Here is a 19,578-nt window from a genome sequence, read left to right on the forward strand (position 1 = left end):
ACGCGTGTGTATACAATACATAAGAAGTGATTCGAGATTTTTCTCACATAGCAATACGATATTTTATCTTCCATGTGTGACTATTTCATACATTCAGCGTTTCTGTATATAAACTCGAAGACATACAAACACCACTGAAAGGTTTGGCTTATGTGTATACAAAAGCATCATGTGTGACAATTAAACAAAATCATGGCAACAAATCGAAACATCATCGTGAATCTCGGTGGCCGAATCGGCTAGAGCGCGTCAGTTTTATGCATATGATCGTGAGTTCTATCCTCATAACAAACATTTTTTTCCATTTTTTTTTCATTTTCTATCACAAAAAATAGTAAATAAACTGATCTCCAGTATAGTAGCTAGATTTTTAATCGAAGAAATATCTGCTGGGCACCGAGGCCTTAGCCTTTTTGTCATATTGATTACACCATATTTGCAATGACACATTTCTCGGCAGATATTTGTCCAATCGAATAACTAATTGCGTTTCCGAAATCCTGAGATAAAACACTACACAACGTAATTTTGAATAACAAGAATCCATTTAGTCAAAATTTGATTATTTTTCGTTCTAAATAAATTATGCGAGTCACACATACACTCGCGACATTTTGTCGTGCATGTTAAATACTTATGTACTTTTTAAAATGATCAGACTACCTGCGACAGAGTCACTAACACATATATGGTCATTGCTTATGTTCTACATACATGCGGGGTTTCATGACAACAAAATCAAATGTAATCATGAGTCTCAATGGCCGAATCGGCTAGAGCGTGAACTTTTTATGCATAAGATCGTGAGTTCTCTTCCCGCAACGCACATTTTTTTTTTTTTGTTTTTGTTTTATCAAAATAAATTGCAAAGAAAGTATTCTGATCTCTTTATCGTAAGTAAACTTCCAATCGAACGAATATCTGCTGCGCACTGAGACCTTACGCTTTTTTACATATTGATACACCACGTATGCAATGGCATATTTCTCAGCAGATATTTGTCCAATTGAAAAACTAATTACGAAAGACATCCTTCGGTAAAACACAAAACAATGAAGTTTTGAATGAAGAGAATCCGTTTAGTCAAAATTTGATTTTTTTTTTTCGTTCTAAACGAAAAAAAAACACATGGCGTCGACACACACACACACACACGAAATTTTGTAGTACATGTTGCTTATGTACTTTATAAATTGAGTCCCACGCTGCAACATTAGAGTATGCATATCTGGTATATTAGAAGACTCGGTGGTGTAATGGTTAGCGTAGTTTGTTGATATGCAGGAGGTTCGGAGTTCGAATCTCCATCGGGTCATTGGTTTTTTTCTTAAAAATAAAAAACGGAAATAAAATTTACCCTAGAAGAGTAATAAAATTATATCCCTAGACAACCAGAATAACGTATGGCTTAGAGTTTATATACAGAAACGAGTAATGTATGAAATAGTCACACATGGAAGATAAATTAAATTTGGGTCCTTGGACTAAGACCGCTACTCGGCCCTAAGTGTATTTTGCATATAACTCGAGTAAATTTCATCCGTTTTTCCTAATTTTTGTTTCATTTAAAAGGTAATTGAACATCGAATATAATGTTGTTGAAAAAAATTTTGGGTCCTTGGACTAAGGACTCTCCACGGCCCTAAGTGTGTTTTGCATATAACTCGAGTAAATTTGATCCGATTTTCCTAAATTTTGTTTCATTTGAAAGGTAATCGAGCACCAAATAGAATGTTGTTGAAAAAAAAATTAAATTTGGGTCGTTGGACTAAGGCCGTAACTAGGCCTTAGGCCTCTCAATAAATTAAAATTTTAGGTCAACTTGAAATTTGTGTTACATTTGAAAGGAACGTCGTACGGGGCTTCGTAATTGCGCTATGCGCAATTTGTAAGATGTACACATTTCATAATAATTTGACTTCAACTAGGGTGACAGACTCACTAGGGTCACGTGTGCAATAGATGTACGGGTTCGTACGGGGCTCAGTCGCAGCAAACGCTCCGACTGTTCTGACGGCTCGTTTAAATTGTAACTTTTTTGAGTCCGAGAACTTCCCGGAGTAGTTTTGCCCTTTTTGGAGCAGTTAACGGTAGTAATCGGTGTAATTCTACTGGCACCAAATACAATCTAGCGATTCTAAAGGTTTCCGACATAAGAGAAGAGTCATTGAAAAAGTCGAAAATATTTATAGATCACGAAAAAATCATTCATTCAGCATTTAAAGCATCCAGATCATCCGTTTATTTAGCAAAATATTGCAATTAAACACAGCACTGCTCCTAAATTTGACAATTATCAATTTTATTAGTGTTCACGGCATGAACTTCATGCTGAATACCTCTCCTGCTGTGAATGAAATTATGAATCAAAAAATCACAAATGCGTACATTGTGATTTTCACTGTAAATTGTTGAAGATACATGTAATCTACAGATTTATGCAGTTCGTTTAAGATAGGGCACAGGATAGATTTTTGTAATTGTTACAAAAATATCATAGCAAATAAAATTTCAGAATAAACAAAGGAAGGAAATTAGTTTATTTTATGTAATTTTATTTCGAAAAAATATACATATCGTCATTTACAAAGGAAGCTTATTTTCAAGGTTCTGAACCTTGCTTATTTCTACATTTTCAAACAAAAGATGCTTCGATATTACTATACCTGCCGAAAGACGCTGTAATGAGGACGTATTTCTTGCTAAACTCTTGAATAAATTTTGAACTCGTTTGAATACGGCCCTCGCTTCGCTCTGGCCGCAAAGTTCACACTCGTTGAAATTTTGTAGATTATAAGACTTTTTTAGCAAATAATTCTAAAGGAATATTTTCGTTCGACAAAGTTGTCAATCGAATCAGCGTAGCTGAATGTTTCAAATGAAACGTCAAATATGTTCGATGTTCTACTGAAAATTGGCCCGATTTGCAATAATAAGGTATGCAACTCGTGTGATTACGGCCCTCGCTTCGCTCTGGTCACAAAGTTCACACTCGTAAATTTTTAGCCCCGTGCGAAGTACTGGGGGCTTATAAGATTAATATGCCGTTTGTAACACGTCGAATTGGAAGCAGACAGTAAGGGCAAATCATTTGGTTATGTTAATAGATGACGAATCCGCAATAAAAAACATAGCTAACGCCGACCCGTACGAAACACCTATTCGTATCAAAAGCCTTTAATTTGAAACTCTTCATTTCTCTTACTTCATTTTCTTCTCTGCTGAAAAACTATTCTTCCTTTTAAATCACTTACATTATCCACTCTTTGCCTTGTTATCATATACAATTAAATTGCCGGAGGCAATATAGACAGCCCCGTACGAAGACAAATTTCATAAATTCCTATTTAAACAGCTATATACCGGTATATTTAACTATATTTCACTGTAAATAAAGATTTCACAGATAAATATATGCTATTATATAGCTCTATATGCCTGTATATAGCTCAATATAGCTGTATATAGGTATATATAGATGTCCATATATGGAATCCCTGAAACCCCTCACACTTAACACATTATTTCCATGTTAACAGAAACTCTCTAAGCATCATTTTTCCCACTTTATATCACTTTTAATAAAATCAAATATGGCCACCGGCAGCCATTTTGTTAGGAGACCGGAAATTATACCGACGCTTTACATTCGTTAATACCTTTCAAACAAAAAAAAATTCATGAAATTCGGTCAAAATTAACTCGAGATATTGACAAAATACTCCTCGTTCACTGTACGGCCGAGTAGCCAGATAAGAGCTCACTCCAAGAGACCTAGCTCACGCTCCGGAGAACATAATTTCATTAACTTTTTTTTTCTGATTGGTACGGTCAATACCTATCTAATAAAGCTAAAACGAACGAAATATGTTCAAATTTGGCCGACCTACAAGCAAAAACTGCTTGCCGCCCTGTGCCTGTTTCACACCAAGGAGTCTAACTCACAAGTCGGTCATCCGATTTCCATAAACTTTTTTTTTGTCGATCGGTATTGTAAATATCTTTCATTCGATGTATCATTTACGAGTATAGCGTTTAAATGTCCGGAGATATCTTCGAAAAACCGTAAAGCACTTATTGGGCCCCAGCTCAGGAGGGGTCGATCCAAAATCTATTCCAAAATCGGATGCGTTTTACTCAAGTTATCGTGCAGACAGACAGACGGACATTTTTAGACCCGTACGAAGTACTGGGGTCTTATAGGTTTACGCATACGTTTGTAACACGTCGAATTGGACTCCCTGAGTAAGGGGAAACCTATTGTGGTTGTCCAGAGATGCCAAATCAGCAAGAAAAACATAGCTAAGTGTTTTTGGCACATAAATCGAGTAAATCTCATCCGATTTTGCTAGATTTAGTTTTTTATGGAAGGTAATGCCGAATTGAATTATGGCAAAACAAGTCTCAAATTTGGGCACTTGGACTAAGGCCGCTACTCGGCCCTAAGTGTTTTTTGCACATAAATCGAGTAAATATCATTCGATTTTGCTAGTTTTTAGCCCCGTACGAAGTACGAAGGGGCTTATAGGATTACGATGCCGTGTGTAATTGATGGAATTCGAAGCAGACGGTAAGGGCAAAGTGTTTGCCTATGTTCATAGATGACGAATCCACAATAAAAATTTGGTCCGTCTGTCCGTCTGTCCGTCTGTCCGTCACGTCGATATCTTGAGTAAATCAAATCCGATTTCAAAAATTTTTTTTTCCTTGAAAGATAGTCAAAATAGTGAGGCTAAGTTCGAAGATGGGCATATTCGGGTCGGCCCTTCGTGAGTTAGGGTCACCTAAGTGATTTAAGGTCTTTTGGTGATATTTATGGCAAAATAAACGATGGAAATGTGAATGACACGGCAAATGATAGGTATTGTCAATACCAGGAAAAAAAAGTTTTTTAAAATCGGGTGAGTGGACCGTGAGTTAGGGCCTTAGAAGTGAAAAGCTACTAGGGCCCTATGTGTATTTTACATTGAACTCGAGTAAATTTCATTCGTTTTTCGTAATTTTTGTGTCATTTGGAAGGTAATCAAAGGCCGAATAGAATGTTGTTGAAAAAAAATTAAATTTGGGTCCTCGGACTAAGGCCGCTACTAGGGCCCTATGTGTATTTTACATACAACTCGAGTAAATTTCATCCGTTTTTCGTAATTTTTGTTTCATTTGAAAGATAATCGAACACCGAATAGAATGTTGTTGAAAAAAAAAATTAAATTTGAAATTTGAAAGATAGTCGAAATAGTGAGGCTAAGTTCGAAGATGGGCATATTCGGGTCGGCCCTTCGTGAGTTAGGGCCACCTAAGTGATTTAAGGTCTTTTGGTGATATTTATGGCAAAATAAACGATGTAAATGTAAATGACACGGCAAATGATAGGTATTGTCAATACCAATCCAGGAAAAAGTTTTTTTAAATCGGGTGAGTGGACCGTGAGTTAGGGCCTTAGAAGTGAAATGCTACTAGGGCCCTATGTGTATTTTACATAGAACTCGAGTAAATTTCATCCGTTTTTCGTAATTTTTGTTTCATTTGGAAGGTAATCAAAGGCCGAATAGAATGTAGTTGAAAAATTTTTTAAATTGGGGTCATCGGGCTGAGGCCGATACTAGGCCCTTCAAAAAATAAAATTTTAGGGCGATTTGAAATTTTTGTTTCATTTGAAAGGAACGTCGTACGGGGCTTCGTAATTGCGCTATGCGCAATTTGTAAGATGTACACATTACATAATAATTTTACTTTAACTACTTTAACCGGCGCAATAGGCTTACGGTCAAAGTAGGGTGACAGACGCACTAGGGTCACGTACGCAATAGATATACGGGTTTGTACGGGGCTCAGTCGCAGCAAACGCTCCGACTGTTCTGATGGCTCGTTTGTTAATATCTCGAGTAAACTTTGACCGAATTAAAATTTTTTTTTTTGTTTGAAAGGTACTAACGAGTGTAAAGCAGCCATACTACTTTCCACCTCCTAACAAAATGGCCGTCGGCTGCCATTTTGGATTTTTGTAAAATCAATATAAATCGGTGAAAATGAAACTTACTTAATTTTAGGTCAATTCGAAATTTGTGTTACATTTGAAAGGAACGTCGTACGGGGCTTCGTAATTGCGCTATGCGCAATTTTTAAGACGTACACATTTCATAAGAATTTTACTTTACCGACGTTTACGGGCGCAGTAGGCTTACGGTAAGAGTAGGGCGACGGACGAACTAGGGTCACGTACGCAATAGATGTACGGGTTTGTACGGGGCTCAGTCGCAGCAAACGCTCCGACTGTTCTGATGGCTCGTTTGTTAATATCTCGAGTAAACTTTGACCGAATTTAATTTTTTTTTTTGTTTGAAAGGTACTAACGAGTGTAAAGCAGCCATACTACTTTCCACCTCCTAACAAAATGGCCGTCGGCTGCCATTTTGGATTTTTGTAAAATCAATATAAATCGGTGAAAATGAAACTTACTTAATTTTAGGTCAATTCGAAATTTGTGTTACATTTGAAAGGAACGTCGTACGGGGCTTCGTAATTGCGCTATGCGCAATTTTTAAGACGTACACATTTCATAAGAATTTTACTTTACCGACGTTTACGCGCGCAGTAGGCTTACGGTAAGAGTAGGGCGACGGACGAACTAGGGTCACGTACGCAATAGATGTACGGGTTTGTACGGGGCTCAGTCGCAGCAAACGCTCCGACTGTTCTGATGGCTCGTTTGTTAATATCTCGAGTAAACTTTGACCGAATTTAAATTTTTTTTTTGTTTGAAAGGTACTAACGAGTGTAAAGCAGCCATACTACTTTCCACCTCCTAACAAAATGGCCGTCGGCTGCCATTTTGGATTTTTGTAAAATCAATATAAATCGGTGAAAATGAAACTTACTTAATTTTAGGTCAATTCGAAATTTGTGTTACATTTGAAAGGAACGTCGTACGGGGCTTCGTAATTGCGCTATGCGCAATTTTTAAGACGTACACATTTCATAAGAATTTTACTTTACCGACGTTTACGGGCGCAGTAGGCTTACGGTAAGAGTAGGGCGACGGACGAACTAGGGTCACGTACGCAATAGATGTACGGGTTTGTACGGGGCTCAGTCGCAGCAAACGCTCCGACTGTTCTGACGGCTCGTTGTTTCATTTGAGAGGTAATTGAATGCCAAATAGAATGATGGCAAAAAAAGTTTCAAATTTGGGCCCTTGGACTAAGGCCGCTACTCGGCCCTAAGTATTTTTTGCACATAAATCGAGTAAATCTCATCCGATTTTGCTAGTTTTTGTTTCATTTGAGAGATAATTGAATACCCAATAGAAAGTTGGCAAAACATTTTGGGTTTCTAAAATAATGTCGTAAATTGTTGGTTTTATTTGAGAGGTACTTCGTACGGGCTTTCGTAATTGCGCTATGCGCAATTTTAAAAATGAACAGTTTCAGTAAATTTGACCATGCCCAACTTGACTTGCATTTTGGTAACAGACGCATTAGAGGGTTGTAGGCGTGTTAGGGTTCCGGGCGTATTACGGCTACGGACGTATTATGGTTACGGACGAAATAGGATTACGGGTCGTACGGGGCTAAGTCGCAGCAAACGCACCGACTGTTCTGATGCCTTGTTTTACACAAAAGTGTTAGAGACGAACATCTATCACACTTTTTTATTATGTGAAAAAGTCCTAGTTCCACATTCACAAAACAAACTTCCCATCTACTCTGATGTAACAAAAAGGCAATCAAACAGAATAATTGACAGCTCATATAAGTGGGAAGTTTACGGCCGGAGCGAAACGAGGGTCGTAATCTACACGAGTCATATTTTATTTATGATTTGAGGTTGATTGAAAATCTTGAAAATTGAAAATTTATAAGAAAATTGAGAGCTCAAAAAGTGGTCAAAAATCATTCGACCTTACGCTCGATGGTTTCCAAGGAAATTTTTTTTGTACAATTTAACAGCGTGGAGTCATTAATATAGTAAATATGTATTAAATGCAAAAAGTTTTTATGAATGCGTCAAAAATACATTTAGAAAAGTGTCAGTAAAGGCACCTAGTTGCTTAAATGGGCTTAAATTCTTGGGAATGTTGTAGGTTATCCAAAAAAGAAAAGTTTTTGAAAATCGTCTGTGAAATGTGTGTGGCGTGACTGTTTGTTTGGCCCAATATTGAGGCAAAATTCCGCAATAGAGAAAATCGAATTTTTTGAAAAAGTATAAAAAATCACGGATTTTAAATTTTTGATCGTTAAGTGACCACAGCCTTCAAATTAAATTAAAGTTGAAGCATAATTTTACAGAACCTTGCTCTAATGCGCATGTGTAAGCTTTTACACTGTAATGTTTTCTAAATGATTTCTTTGAAAACTACAATTATTTAAAAATGAATTAAATGAATAGAATCGATCAAATTATAATGCTTCGACTTTAATTTGAGGCCAAAATATTGTTTTTTACACTTTTTCAAAAAAAATTGATTTTCTCTATTGAGGAAATCTGGCCGCATGTAGCATGTAAAATACAATGTTTCACCATCAATACACGATATCATATCTATGATTTGTCAAAATGATTTTGTTTTTATTTTGTGCACCCATATACGATCACTCATCGCACTTATGTCCAGTAAGCCCCGCAATAAATTAATCTTCTTTTAAAGTGAACAACGCAGTAAATAAATTGATTTCGTTCGTTGATGGCGTTTGACCCGTTTATATACATCTCCTCCAGTGGTGCAATGGATTTTTGTATATGCATTAGATGCATTATGACCCAGCGGGTTTGTTCTAATGAATTTCTTGTTTTGTAGGTGTAAAGTTTTGTGCACAAAACTTGAGATAAATTAAAAGTCACGTTTACGCGAGGTTATTGACCTCAGATTCGCCTCTGAAACTGAAAGAGAGACTGAAACACAGGCGGTATAATAGTATAATAGGCGAAGGTCACGCTAAGACGTGTCTAGGAATTGTTTGAAAATTGTACATTTCCATATGTTGGAAGAATAAGGTGGAATTTCCCATGGTTTTGAGTACATCAGATAGTAATATCGGTCTAATCCATTTTGCTCAACGCATTCCGTCCGCTGTAAATTCTTCCAACAATCTTGTGCAATTCAATTATCTAATCAAGATTTCTATCGGCCGTAATGACACTGAGAAAATGTTGTTGGTCAATAAATTTTCGACTTAATTTACTAAAAATAATTTATTTTCAATTTTTCATGTTACCTAACAGTTATGGGAAAGGCAATAAAAGTTTATTTTTGCCATACCGTTCGTAGTATTTTTGGAAGATAAGATTCGCGTATAAATACCGCAGATTCACGTGAGAATTGGGTCAGTCAGACGTGTTCCGATCTGTAACAAACTACACTATGAAGTTCGTTGTGGCGTTGTTGGGCGTTTTATTTCTAGCCGTTACGGCAGACGCTGGTGCGTCAATGCACAATCCATTTTACTGTTATGCAACGGATCCCATCCGTCCAATGACGAATATGGCATCCGTATTCACCAGCTATGAGGCGATTCGTCGGTTCAATTTCACAACTGTAAATCCGTACCGATCAAGTAAGACTTGAACCTAAACTCTCAAAACCATTTCTGTTAACAATTTTATTTAGCTTGTACTCCGTCGAGATTCTGGTACATGGGACGATATGGGGCACGTTTCCCTCATCCAATTGTAAGTGGAACATTTCCGTTTGAAAACATGTTTCGCACATTGCACTTGTATTTACAGGGAATGGAAGAGATGATTGACTTCGCAGAATCTTCGGTTCAGGGTGATATTGTCAGTAACTATGAGGCAGGCAGAACCAGTTTGTGCAGACAGGATTTTGAGATGATTCGCGATTTTTCCATGGAAAACGATTTTGCATCCGGTTTCCATCTCGGAAATGCTAGTTTGGTCACTGATTCCGGAATCATCGGAATCCAGAATATTGCCAGGCGTTACCAGGAGAATTTCCCCGATATTTTCCCCACAACATATAGCCCTGAACGTTTCCTGTTCCGTCATACCCAGTCTGTGCGCACCAACCAATCTGCTCGTGCCTTTGCTAGCGGTCTGTTTGGTGAAGCAGGAGCCCAGAATGTTGTTTACGAGGATGTGCCAGAAAGGGATTGGTTCTTGAGACCATTTGACTTCTGTCCGGCATTTAATGACGAAGTATCCGATTGGGATGCTCAACGAAACGCCTTCCGTGATGGACCTGAAATGCAAGAGCTCATTGAACAAGTCAACAGAAGATTAGGCTTCCATGCAGATCAATTGAACTTCCAGCAAATTGTTGATATGTGGGATTGGTGTCGATTTAAGACAGCCGCTTATTTCGAAGAATCCGGTTCGGAGACAGGCACCCACTGGTAAATTATCATTGAATTGACAAAATTTCCCAAACAGTATTATAAGCACTAAGATGTTTCAGTCCTTGGTGCGCTGCATTCTCGGTAGCTCATCATCTGATACTGGAATACTGGGAAGATTTAGGTCATTTCTACTTCAGCGGATATGGAGTACGAAATCAACGCTTGCTTGAAAACCTTAACTGTGGTGTTATGCAGGACCTAATCAATCACATGCAATCCGACTCTCCCCAAGTAGCTCGCATTTACATGAGTTACACTCAAGAAGTTCAGCTGCTATTGGTCCTACTCGGCTCATTCAGAGACACCTGGCCGCTTCATCAACACAATTATGCTCAACAAGCAGCACGAAATTGGCTAACCAGTCTGATCGCACCATTCGGTTCAAATTTAGCAGTCGTTCGTCACGAGTAAGTTCTGAATTTAAGGGAAATTACTCTTTCGTTAATTAACAAATTTGCAGTTGTGATGACGGTGACCACGATTTAATTTTCTATTTGAATGAGAGACCAATATTGGTTCCCGGCTGCGATCAACAAAACGGTGTATGCAAGTTGAGTGTCATTGTGGAACGGTTCCAACGATTCGTCGGTGTCAATTGCGAGGAAGTATTCTGCAGTAACTTGTAAAGTACCTTTTGATGCGAACATGCAGCATCAATTTCTGTACGCTGCGTTTTTTGCTGTCCTTTGCTATTTTTCGACCCAATAAAGATACAATTATCAAACACAAGTTACGTTTGCCTTTGCAAAATAAGAATTTCAAGCTGTTCTCTCTCTATTGAAATACAATTAGTGATTGAATCAGTCACTTTTATTGGGGCTGGTTTAAGAGCAATAGACCATTCGCAAATTTGTAGCCTACATTTAGGGAGAAACATATTCGTTTTTTGAGAGCTTCCGAGCGTACGCTGAAATTGTAGCCTACATTTCTGCGTTTCGAAATTTTTGATCGCTGATATCTTTTTACGAGAGCCCCTTTTAAAAAATGTACGACCACATTTTCGAGTAAAAATATGTCAGCTTTGAATAAAAAATAAAATTGTCTGTGAAAGTTCCATGTGCTTTGAGAAAAATGTACCTTTGATGCAAATTTGGGGTATTGGTACAGTTTTCTCAAAGCACATGAAACTTTCACAGACAATTTTATTTTTTATTCAAAGCTGACATATTTTTACTCGAAAATGTGGTCGTACATTTTTCAAAAAGGGCTCTCGTAAAAAGATATCAGCGATCAAAAATTTCGAAACGCAGAAATGTAGGCTACAATTTCAACGTACGCTCGGAAGCTCTTAAAAACCTTTTTTTAAGTAAAACCATTAAGAGGCACCGGTACTTAGCTAAAATTGTAGCCTACATTTGTGTGCCTCATATTTCATTTTTGATGATATCTTTCCATCAGAATCCTTTTTCAAAAATGTACGACCGCAATTCCGACCGCGAATGTGTTAGCTTTCAACAGAAATGCATTTGGTTGTAGTTGTTTGACCAGCTCACATTCGTGGTCGTTATTGTGGTCGCATATTTTTCAAAAAGTTTTCTGATGGAAAGATATCATCAAAAGTAAACTAAAATCCAGTATTTAAAAATCGCCTAAATGTATGTTTTTCAGCAAAGCACCGATGCCTCTTAAAGCACGCAAAAATGTGTTACTTTCAAAGGAAATGAATTGGAAAAATTTACACATTCTGGAAATATATACGAAAAACCTTGACCAGCGCTCTAAAATAAATAGCACCGTATATCTCCGAACCTACTCGACGGAGTGACTTTTAAAAGGGAATACTGTCCGAAGTTTAATTAGCTAACGAATTGCCGACGAAGCAACATTTTTTCATTGATCCTCTGAGCTATAAATGCTGAAATCCTGGATAAATAAGAAAAAGTTGAGTTTTTCATTTTCTGGATAAAATAAAAAGTAAGAAACAGAAAATATAAATTGCCGTTAAATGTTGATATAAGAAAAACTGATTGGAATAAAAATAAAAAAAGATTTAATTTTCCTAAAATTATTTTTCTTTTTTTTGCCTATTAAATGTATAATGAATATGTGTGTGCAAGGGCGGATTAACCTCAGGGTAATTCTGGCTCTAGCCAGGCGCTGGAAAGAGAAATGGGGCGCTGGAAATTTGAGGAGCTTCGAAAATGGAAATTAATCTAACAAAAATCTCTCATAATTGAAATAAATAAATGAAGCAAAATATTTCGCCTGCGGCGCTTATCAATTTCTATCAGATCTCAATTAAATCAAGAAAAGTGGTAGCGTACTGGTCTTCCAACATGAAAATTTTTCTTCGGTGTTTTGTAGAAAAGTGATGTTCCTAGGCCTACCCAATCATAATCTTGGTAGTTTGGTGCCCTCAACGAACCGTACCGATATGAATGAATTTTGTGTACAAATATCTGAGTCCAACTTTATCCGGAGATATAATTAACACCAGACAAAAATCTTAACCGCTTCCCAACCTATAGGTGTGTGCTATTCTATTCGGTATTCAATTACTTTCCATAAAAAACTAAATCTAGCAAAATCGGATGATATTTACTCGATTTATGTGCAAAAAACACTTAGGGCCGAGTAACGTCCTTTGAGCCCTCCCAACAAGCCCATGTTGCATCTTACCCAAAAACAATGTTCAGCAACTTTGTTCTACTCGTCAATACCTTTCATTTGATATATCACAAGCAGCTATTGCGTGCGTATTTCGGTAGATATCGTCGAAAGACTGAAAAACACCTATAGGGCCCTAGCTCTGGAAGGGCCGACCCTACCATGCCCATTTTCGAACTTGACCTTACTTTTGTCGATACCAATCGGGGAAAAAAAGAATTTTGAAAAAAGGTTGTGATTTGCTCAAGCTAGAGGGGTCACAGACGGACGGACGGACGGACATTTTTTTTATTGCGGATTCGTCATCTATGAACATAACCAAATGCTCTTACTGTCTGCTTCAAATTCGACGTGTTACAAACGGCATATTAATCTTATAAGCCCCCAGTACTTCGTTCGGGGCTAAAAATGTCTTTCCGTCTGTCCGTCTGTCTGTGACCCCTATTACTTGAAATCACAACCTTTTTTGAAAATTCTTTTTTTCCCCGTTTGGTAATGTCAGAAGAGAGGCTAAGTTCGAAGATGGGCGATTTTGGTTCGACACCTCCCGAGCTGGGGCCCCATAAGCGATTTAGAGTTTTTCGAAGATATCTCCAGAAATTTAAACGCTAAAGTTGTTAATGATGCATAAAATGAAAGGTATTAACAATGCCGATCGACAAAAAAAAAGTTTATGGAAATCGGATGACCGACTAGTGAGTTAGAGCCCATGATGTGTACCGGGTACAGGGCTGGAAAGAGTTTTTGCGTGTAGGTCGGCCAAATTTGAACCGATTTCGTTTCCTTTCGCTTTAGTAGATAGGTATTGAACGTACCAATCAGTTTATGAAATTTGGTTGACCGGAGCGTGAGCTAGATTCCTTGGAGTGAGCTCATATCCAGCTACTCGGCTGTACAGTGAACGTGGTGTTTTTTGCCAATATCTTCAGTAAACTTTGACCGAATTTCATGAATTTTTTTTTTGTTTGAACGGTATTAACGAATGTAAATCGTCAGAGCTAGATTAGATTAGATTAGATGGGAGGGTGTAAGCCCAGCACCTAAGCCTCAGATGGGCCTGTTGTGCTATTGTACAAGTCTCTTGATCATATGGACTGTGATTTTACATCATATCTCTCCCGACTTAGATTGTTCACAAATCGACCGTGTGTTAACGTCCCATACGTTGTGAATTCTCCAAGCCGTGGGTGGTATGCGAATACCACAACCATCACTAATTGACCTGTACATTTTCCCAAAGATGGCGCTATCAACATTGTCATGTTGTAGCTCTTTCTACTATTGACATTATGTCGATATGGTTTCTTTTATGGAGAAAGCGAATGTTGGGTTTTTTGATATTTCCGACTTTGTTACGGTTACGGCTATTAGTTTTAGGTAATAGCAAGTGTCTAATCACCATAGGCCATGAGTTGCCTCTTCGTATAAATCGCCATGCCACCATGTGACTGAACTCGTTCTGGCGTTGCAGGTTGTAGCGTTTGAATGATTCGTATTTCGTCATATCCCTTGACATCCATACAACGTATCAATCAATAGATCTGTTAAACCTCGCGGTCATTTTGGAGTACAAGATAGTTTCTGTATCTTGGGATTGTACCACAGCAAATTTGTAAAAATTTGCTATGTGGTTTTGGGGTGTCAAATGAGAACCCGAAGCGTTTGTACCTTACCTGCACTAAAATTGACTGCCAGATGCCATACGGCAATGTGTCATTTTCGTACATTAATCGAGCACGTAATTTAGCATTAGCTTCTGGTAGAGTCGATTGTTAATCCGTAAACCGACGCCACGAAGCACATGTTAAATAACAAAGGAAATAACACAATTGTTGATATCGCACAATGAGGCGAGAACGACTTTATTGATCAAAGAGAAAATGACCTACGAGAACAACACTTTGACTTCGTTAATAAAACCTTTAAAATAATTTCACCATTTAAACATTACAGCAAAATAAAAACACCAAAGCCGTAAAAGTTGGCACAGAAATTAGACAAAATCGAAAATGAATTCACACACAGCCACACAAAAGAAACACTTTTAGAGAGCAACGCATAAACACGTCCGTTCTCTGTGACTGCCGTTGTCCAACCAGTCAGAGCTACTTCCAGTCTCCTAACAAAATGACTACCGGCGGCCATATTGGATTTTATTAAAAACGATATAAATCGGTAAAAATTAAGGGAAATTCATCCGTTTTCGCCAATTTTTGTAAAATCTGAGATGTATTCGCACACTAAAAAATAGCGTGTTGTGGAAAAATTGTTAGAATTGTGGTTCTTGCACATAAGTCGAATAAATCTGATTTCGCTAGTTTTTGCTTTATTTGAGAGGTAATTGAATAGAAAGTTGGCAAAAATTTTTGGATTCTTAAAATAATGTTGTAAATTGTTGGTTTTATTTCAGAGGTACTTCGTACGGGCTTTCGTAATTGCGCTATGCGCAATTTAAAAAATGAACACTTTCAGGCAATAATGGATTGGCAATAATGTCAAGGACGCAAGTGGGTTACGGAAGCATTTTGGTAACAGACGCATAAGAGGGTTGAAGACGTATTAGGGGTACAGGGGTGACAGGCGTATTAGGGCTACGGACGTATTATGGTTACGGACGCAATAGGTTTACGGGATTGTACGGGGCTCAGTCGCAGCAAACGCTCCGACTGTTCTGATGCCTTGTTTTTTTTAATTTTTACTGATTTCATTTTCTTTTTGTTTTGTTTAATACGATTGATTATGGATAAACGTTTATTTTTACTTTTAGTTTCTTTTTTTAGTTTTTTTTTCTTATTTTTCGTTTGGATCAATTACATTTCCTCACTTTGATCCTTTCACTTTTCTGGTTTAGTTTCAGAGATAATTATTTACGGGTTTTCTCTTTTCCATTTTTCATTTTCTTTTTTTGTTTTTAAATAAATTTAATTTTATCTTATTCTTTATTTAACTATACAAACGAGTAAAATTTTATCAATTAACACGAGATGTACATCTGGATTACACAATTTTACACAATTTCTTTGTTTGTTTGTTGTTTTTTTTGGACTCGCGTGTGTGGTTTCCTTACTCATTACAGGATATTTTCATGTATCAAATTTTACTAGACTTATTTCCATAAATTTATTTTTTTGTTTATTTATTTATATTTTGTTACTTCTATAGTTCTAAGATTCAGATATTTTTTTTCCTTTTTCTTCTTTTTTAAATAATCATCCATTTATTTACTTCTACTTTATCATTCCACATTTTATTTATTTATTCATTAATATAATATGCTTCATCATTTTTATCAATTTCTTCATCTTTTTCTTTTAATGTGTGCCTTAAATTTTATAATTATAATTTCATTTTAACTTTTACATAATTTTACTTTTCCACTTCTGCATCATCATCTCTTTATTTATTCTTTTCTTTTCTTTATTTTTTGAATAATAAATTCATAATCACCATCCAGTGCCGGACTGGCTCAAAAAAGCCCTTCGGGCGTTGTATGAAGAAATTTATCAAAAGGCCCTACGTTGACATTTATCCATACAAAAATCAAAAGGCCCTTAGGGAATCGCCCGAACGCCCATAGGGCCAGTCCGACACTGTCACCATCAAACAGTCGGCGTGATCAATTTTCCGTTAATTTTAATTATTTAAATTGAGATCGTCTGTTGAGCACTTTTCTTTTTATTTTTGTTTAATTAAATTTTATATATAATTACGATTACATTGGGCTATGTTAAATTTACATTTTAAGTAATAACTATCATTGATACGAACATTAAAAATAAAATCGGAGAATACATTTTCTGTTATTAGTGATTTACTGTTCGACTCAAACTCAATTATTGTTTAAATGTAAATAATTGGTCAAATAGTTTAAGAGGCATCGGCACTTTTTCCTACCACAAAACCCGAAAAAACGACCCGAAAACTGTCGATGTATCTCTTAGGAAGTCATATAAAATGATTCGAATATGCTTCAGAAAGGTAATATGGACTTTCGCCGTTGGAATTGCGGTCTTACATTTTCCAGAAATTAATAAAATTTTGATAAAATAATGAAATTAAAGTATCTCTGTTTTGAGCTAAAATTTTCACAAAACTGCTCACTTTCCTGACAACACCAAAAATATCACAACACAAGAGCGTATTATATGAAAAGCTGCCACTGATTCGGTTAGAATTGCGGTCACAAATTTTTAAAATAAATCTTTAAATTTCACAAATGTTAAAAAACAAACTGCAATAGGTTTAAGCATTATCAAAATATAATAAAATGGCGTCACACTAAATCGAATCATTTCCGAAAAATGATTTCAAAAATGATGTCATTTCGATTAAAATGCTACTTTCAGTAAAGGGGACATATGGGCAGCCAAATTTTTGATCTAAATAATAAAATAAATTTTTGATAATTTAAACGATTTCAGCCTTTATTATACGCTGATTACCAGTGCATACATTGTAGAAGTTGATTTCACTAAATAAGTAACAGAAAATCTACATATTTTAGTCAAAATTTTGTGTGTTCAAATTTAAATTATTGCGCTTTTCCGAATTTCCTAGTTGTTTTGAGTTGTGATCGTTGGATGGAGCAAGTATCAATTGTTAAGAAGAATCATGTTGGAGTGTGTCTGAGGAGGAACAATTATGCCTCTTAATAAAATCTAAAAACTTGTACATGCTGACATTTCACTTTGTTTTAGCCCTTTGTGGAATGTCAGACTGAACAACCACAGATCTTCACAATAAAAATAAAATAACAGAAAATATCCTCCATATTTTGCTGATTTTTTTTGTTAAATATTTTTCCTAATTGTTTCGTTTTCATCTCTTTTTCAGGGGATATGACCGTTCATTTAGTCACATTTCGTTTCGTCTCTACATAATGTATTTTGTTCTTGATTTATTTGAATTGGTTTCGCTTCTTCTTCTTTTATTCTTACTCTTTATTTCAATAGATAAAATTCTACACTACACGATAAACATATTTGCATATTTCGTTCTTTTGAAATGTAGGCAATAATTGCAAGTACTCAATGGGGTTACGGAAGTATTTTGGTAACGGACGCAGAAGAGGCTTGTCGACGTATTAGTGTTACGGGCGTATCAGGGCTACGAGACGTATTATAGCTACGGACGAAATAGGATTGCGGGTTGTACGGGGCTCAGTCGCAGCAAACGCTCCGACTGTTCTGACGGCTTGTTTCTTTTATTTTTCTATTAGTTTGAAGAGAACAACAACTAAAATTGATTAATTGTATCGATAAAAGTGCTGTTCCATTTAATATATTTTGATTCATATACACATCATAAAATGCACATTTACTAATAAATTTATTTGGTTTGATTCAGGGTGCCATAATTATTTTCGATTAATTTTTTTTGTATCTATCGCTAAAATTGTGCTTTTCCAACGAATTCCTACTTACAACTTCTCTAAAATTGTAAGTTTTTTTTTTGTCAACGGACTCAAAAAAACCACTCTGAAATGATATCGAATTTGCGATGGAAACGATTAGATAAATGGTCAGTGAGGTGTTGTGTGAACATCAGCGTCACCAGAGAGAAATGTTTGTTGCACAACAAACTTTTGAATGTTTATTCGCGTTTTTGCAACGAAGTTGGATCGAAAATTTATCATGGGATTGGTGTTAGCGTTTAGATTGAAAACCAATTGCCAAAAAGAGATGAGAATAGGAGAGTTAAGAAACATGTCTAGAAATAACACATTTCCCAACGTTGTTCACCGACCTTCTAGCTTTTCTATTATCTCTGTTTTACGTTGCGTGATCGCCACGTTGCCCCCAAAATTTATTTGATAAACGAGGGACCACCAGACATTCTTTCTGAATGTCGAAAATTAGCTACTTTCACAAATTCAGTTTTGACTTCATGCTTCGGGGCCGGAGATGAGGGCAATTTTTCGAATTTTCTCGGGTTTCCGGCCCTCTGCATGAAAACTCACATGTGCACCTGTTTGGGACGGTTGATTTAAGGCAATTTCGCGGATTGTAGGCCGAACGAAGTGAGTACAACTTCGTTTTGAAACCGCTCCGTTGAAATCTGTTAAATCGTACGCTTGTTGATATGAATCTTCCGTTATGTTGAATTTAGAGATTAATCGCTCGGCTTCTCCGGTCAAAGATGATTTTAGGTAGTGCATCTTTTGCAAATTGTTGAATTTTTCGTTGCGATGGATGAGTGAATCAAACATGTTTTTAAAGGTGATCCATTTGTTATAATCACCAGAAAACGGTTGAATTTCGATCGCCTTAAGCTTGATATTTGATGAATTGATCGAATTGATGACAAAATTTTTGAGGAATTGTAACGGCTGCAATCTGGTTGATGAATTTTCCAGCTGATCAATTTTAGTATAGATGAAAATGGTGACCTTATCGAACGTAACGAAAGCCTGATTATACTATATTATTGAGTTTTTGGCCTTGAAAAACGCTTTCGTGAATGTATCGGCGTCGGTCACATGCATAACGGCTTCACAAAATGTTATACATTTATCGATGTTTGCTCTTTGAACCTTGATTTTTCCCTCCATCGTAACTTGAGTGTGGAAACCAAAATTTTCCAGTCGTTTTGGCGCGCTCAACGTTTGCAAGGTCTTCAC

At 36.6% G+C, this 19,578-nt stretch overlaps 1 protein-coding gene across 1 annotated transcript; it reads left to right on the forward strand.

Moving 5' to 3' along the window:
* Positions 1-9,301: 9,301 nt before the first annotated feature.
* On the forward strand, positions 9,302-11,088 carry LOC119084976 (multiple inositol polyphosphate phosphatase 1-like). Its single transcript, XM_037195128.1, has 5 exons — positions 9,302-9,551; positions 9,605-9,666; positions 9,724-10,349; positions 10,412-10,759; positions 10,813-11,088. Exons 1-5 carry the CDS (start codon positions 9,359-9,361, stop codon positions 10,976-10,978), a joined length of 1,395 nt encoding a protein of 464 aa, XP_037051023.1. The 5' UTR covers positions 9,302-9,358; the 3' UTR covers positions 10,979-11,088.
* The last annotated feature ends 8,490 nt before the right edge of the window (positions 11,089-19,578 follow it).

This window comes from Bradysia coprophila, unplaced genomic scaffold (assembly GCF_014529535.1).
Source record: "Bradysia coprophila strain Holo2 unplaced genomic scaffold, BU_Bcop_v1 contig_94, whole genome shotgun sequence".
Lineage (NCBI taxonomy): Eukaryota > Metazoa > Arthropoda > Insecta > Diptera > Sciaridae > Bradysia > Bradysia coprophila.

Excerpts from the sequence above, each read along its gene's own strand:
- LOC119084976 (XM_037195128.1), top strand. The coding sequence starts at position 9,359 with ATGAAGTTCGTTGTGGCGTTGTTGGGCGTTTTATTTCTAGCCGTTACG. Across the intron at positions 10,350-10,411 it reads TCGGAGACAGGCACCCACTG|TCCTTGGTGCGCTGCATTCT; the intron begins GTAAATTATCAT and ends AAGATGTTTCAG. Across the intron at positions 10,760-10,812 it reads TTAGCAGTCGTTCGTCACGA|TTGTGATGACGGTGACCACG; the intron begins GTAAGTTCTGAA and ends ACAAATTTGCAG.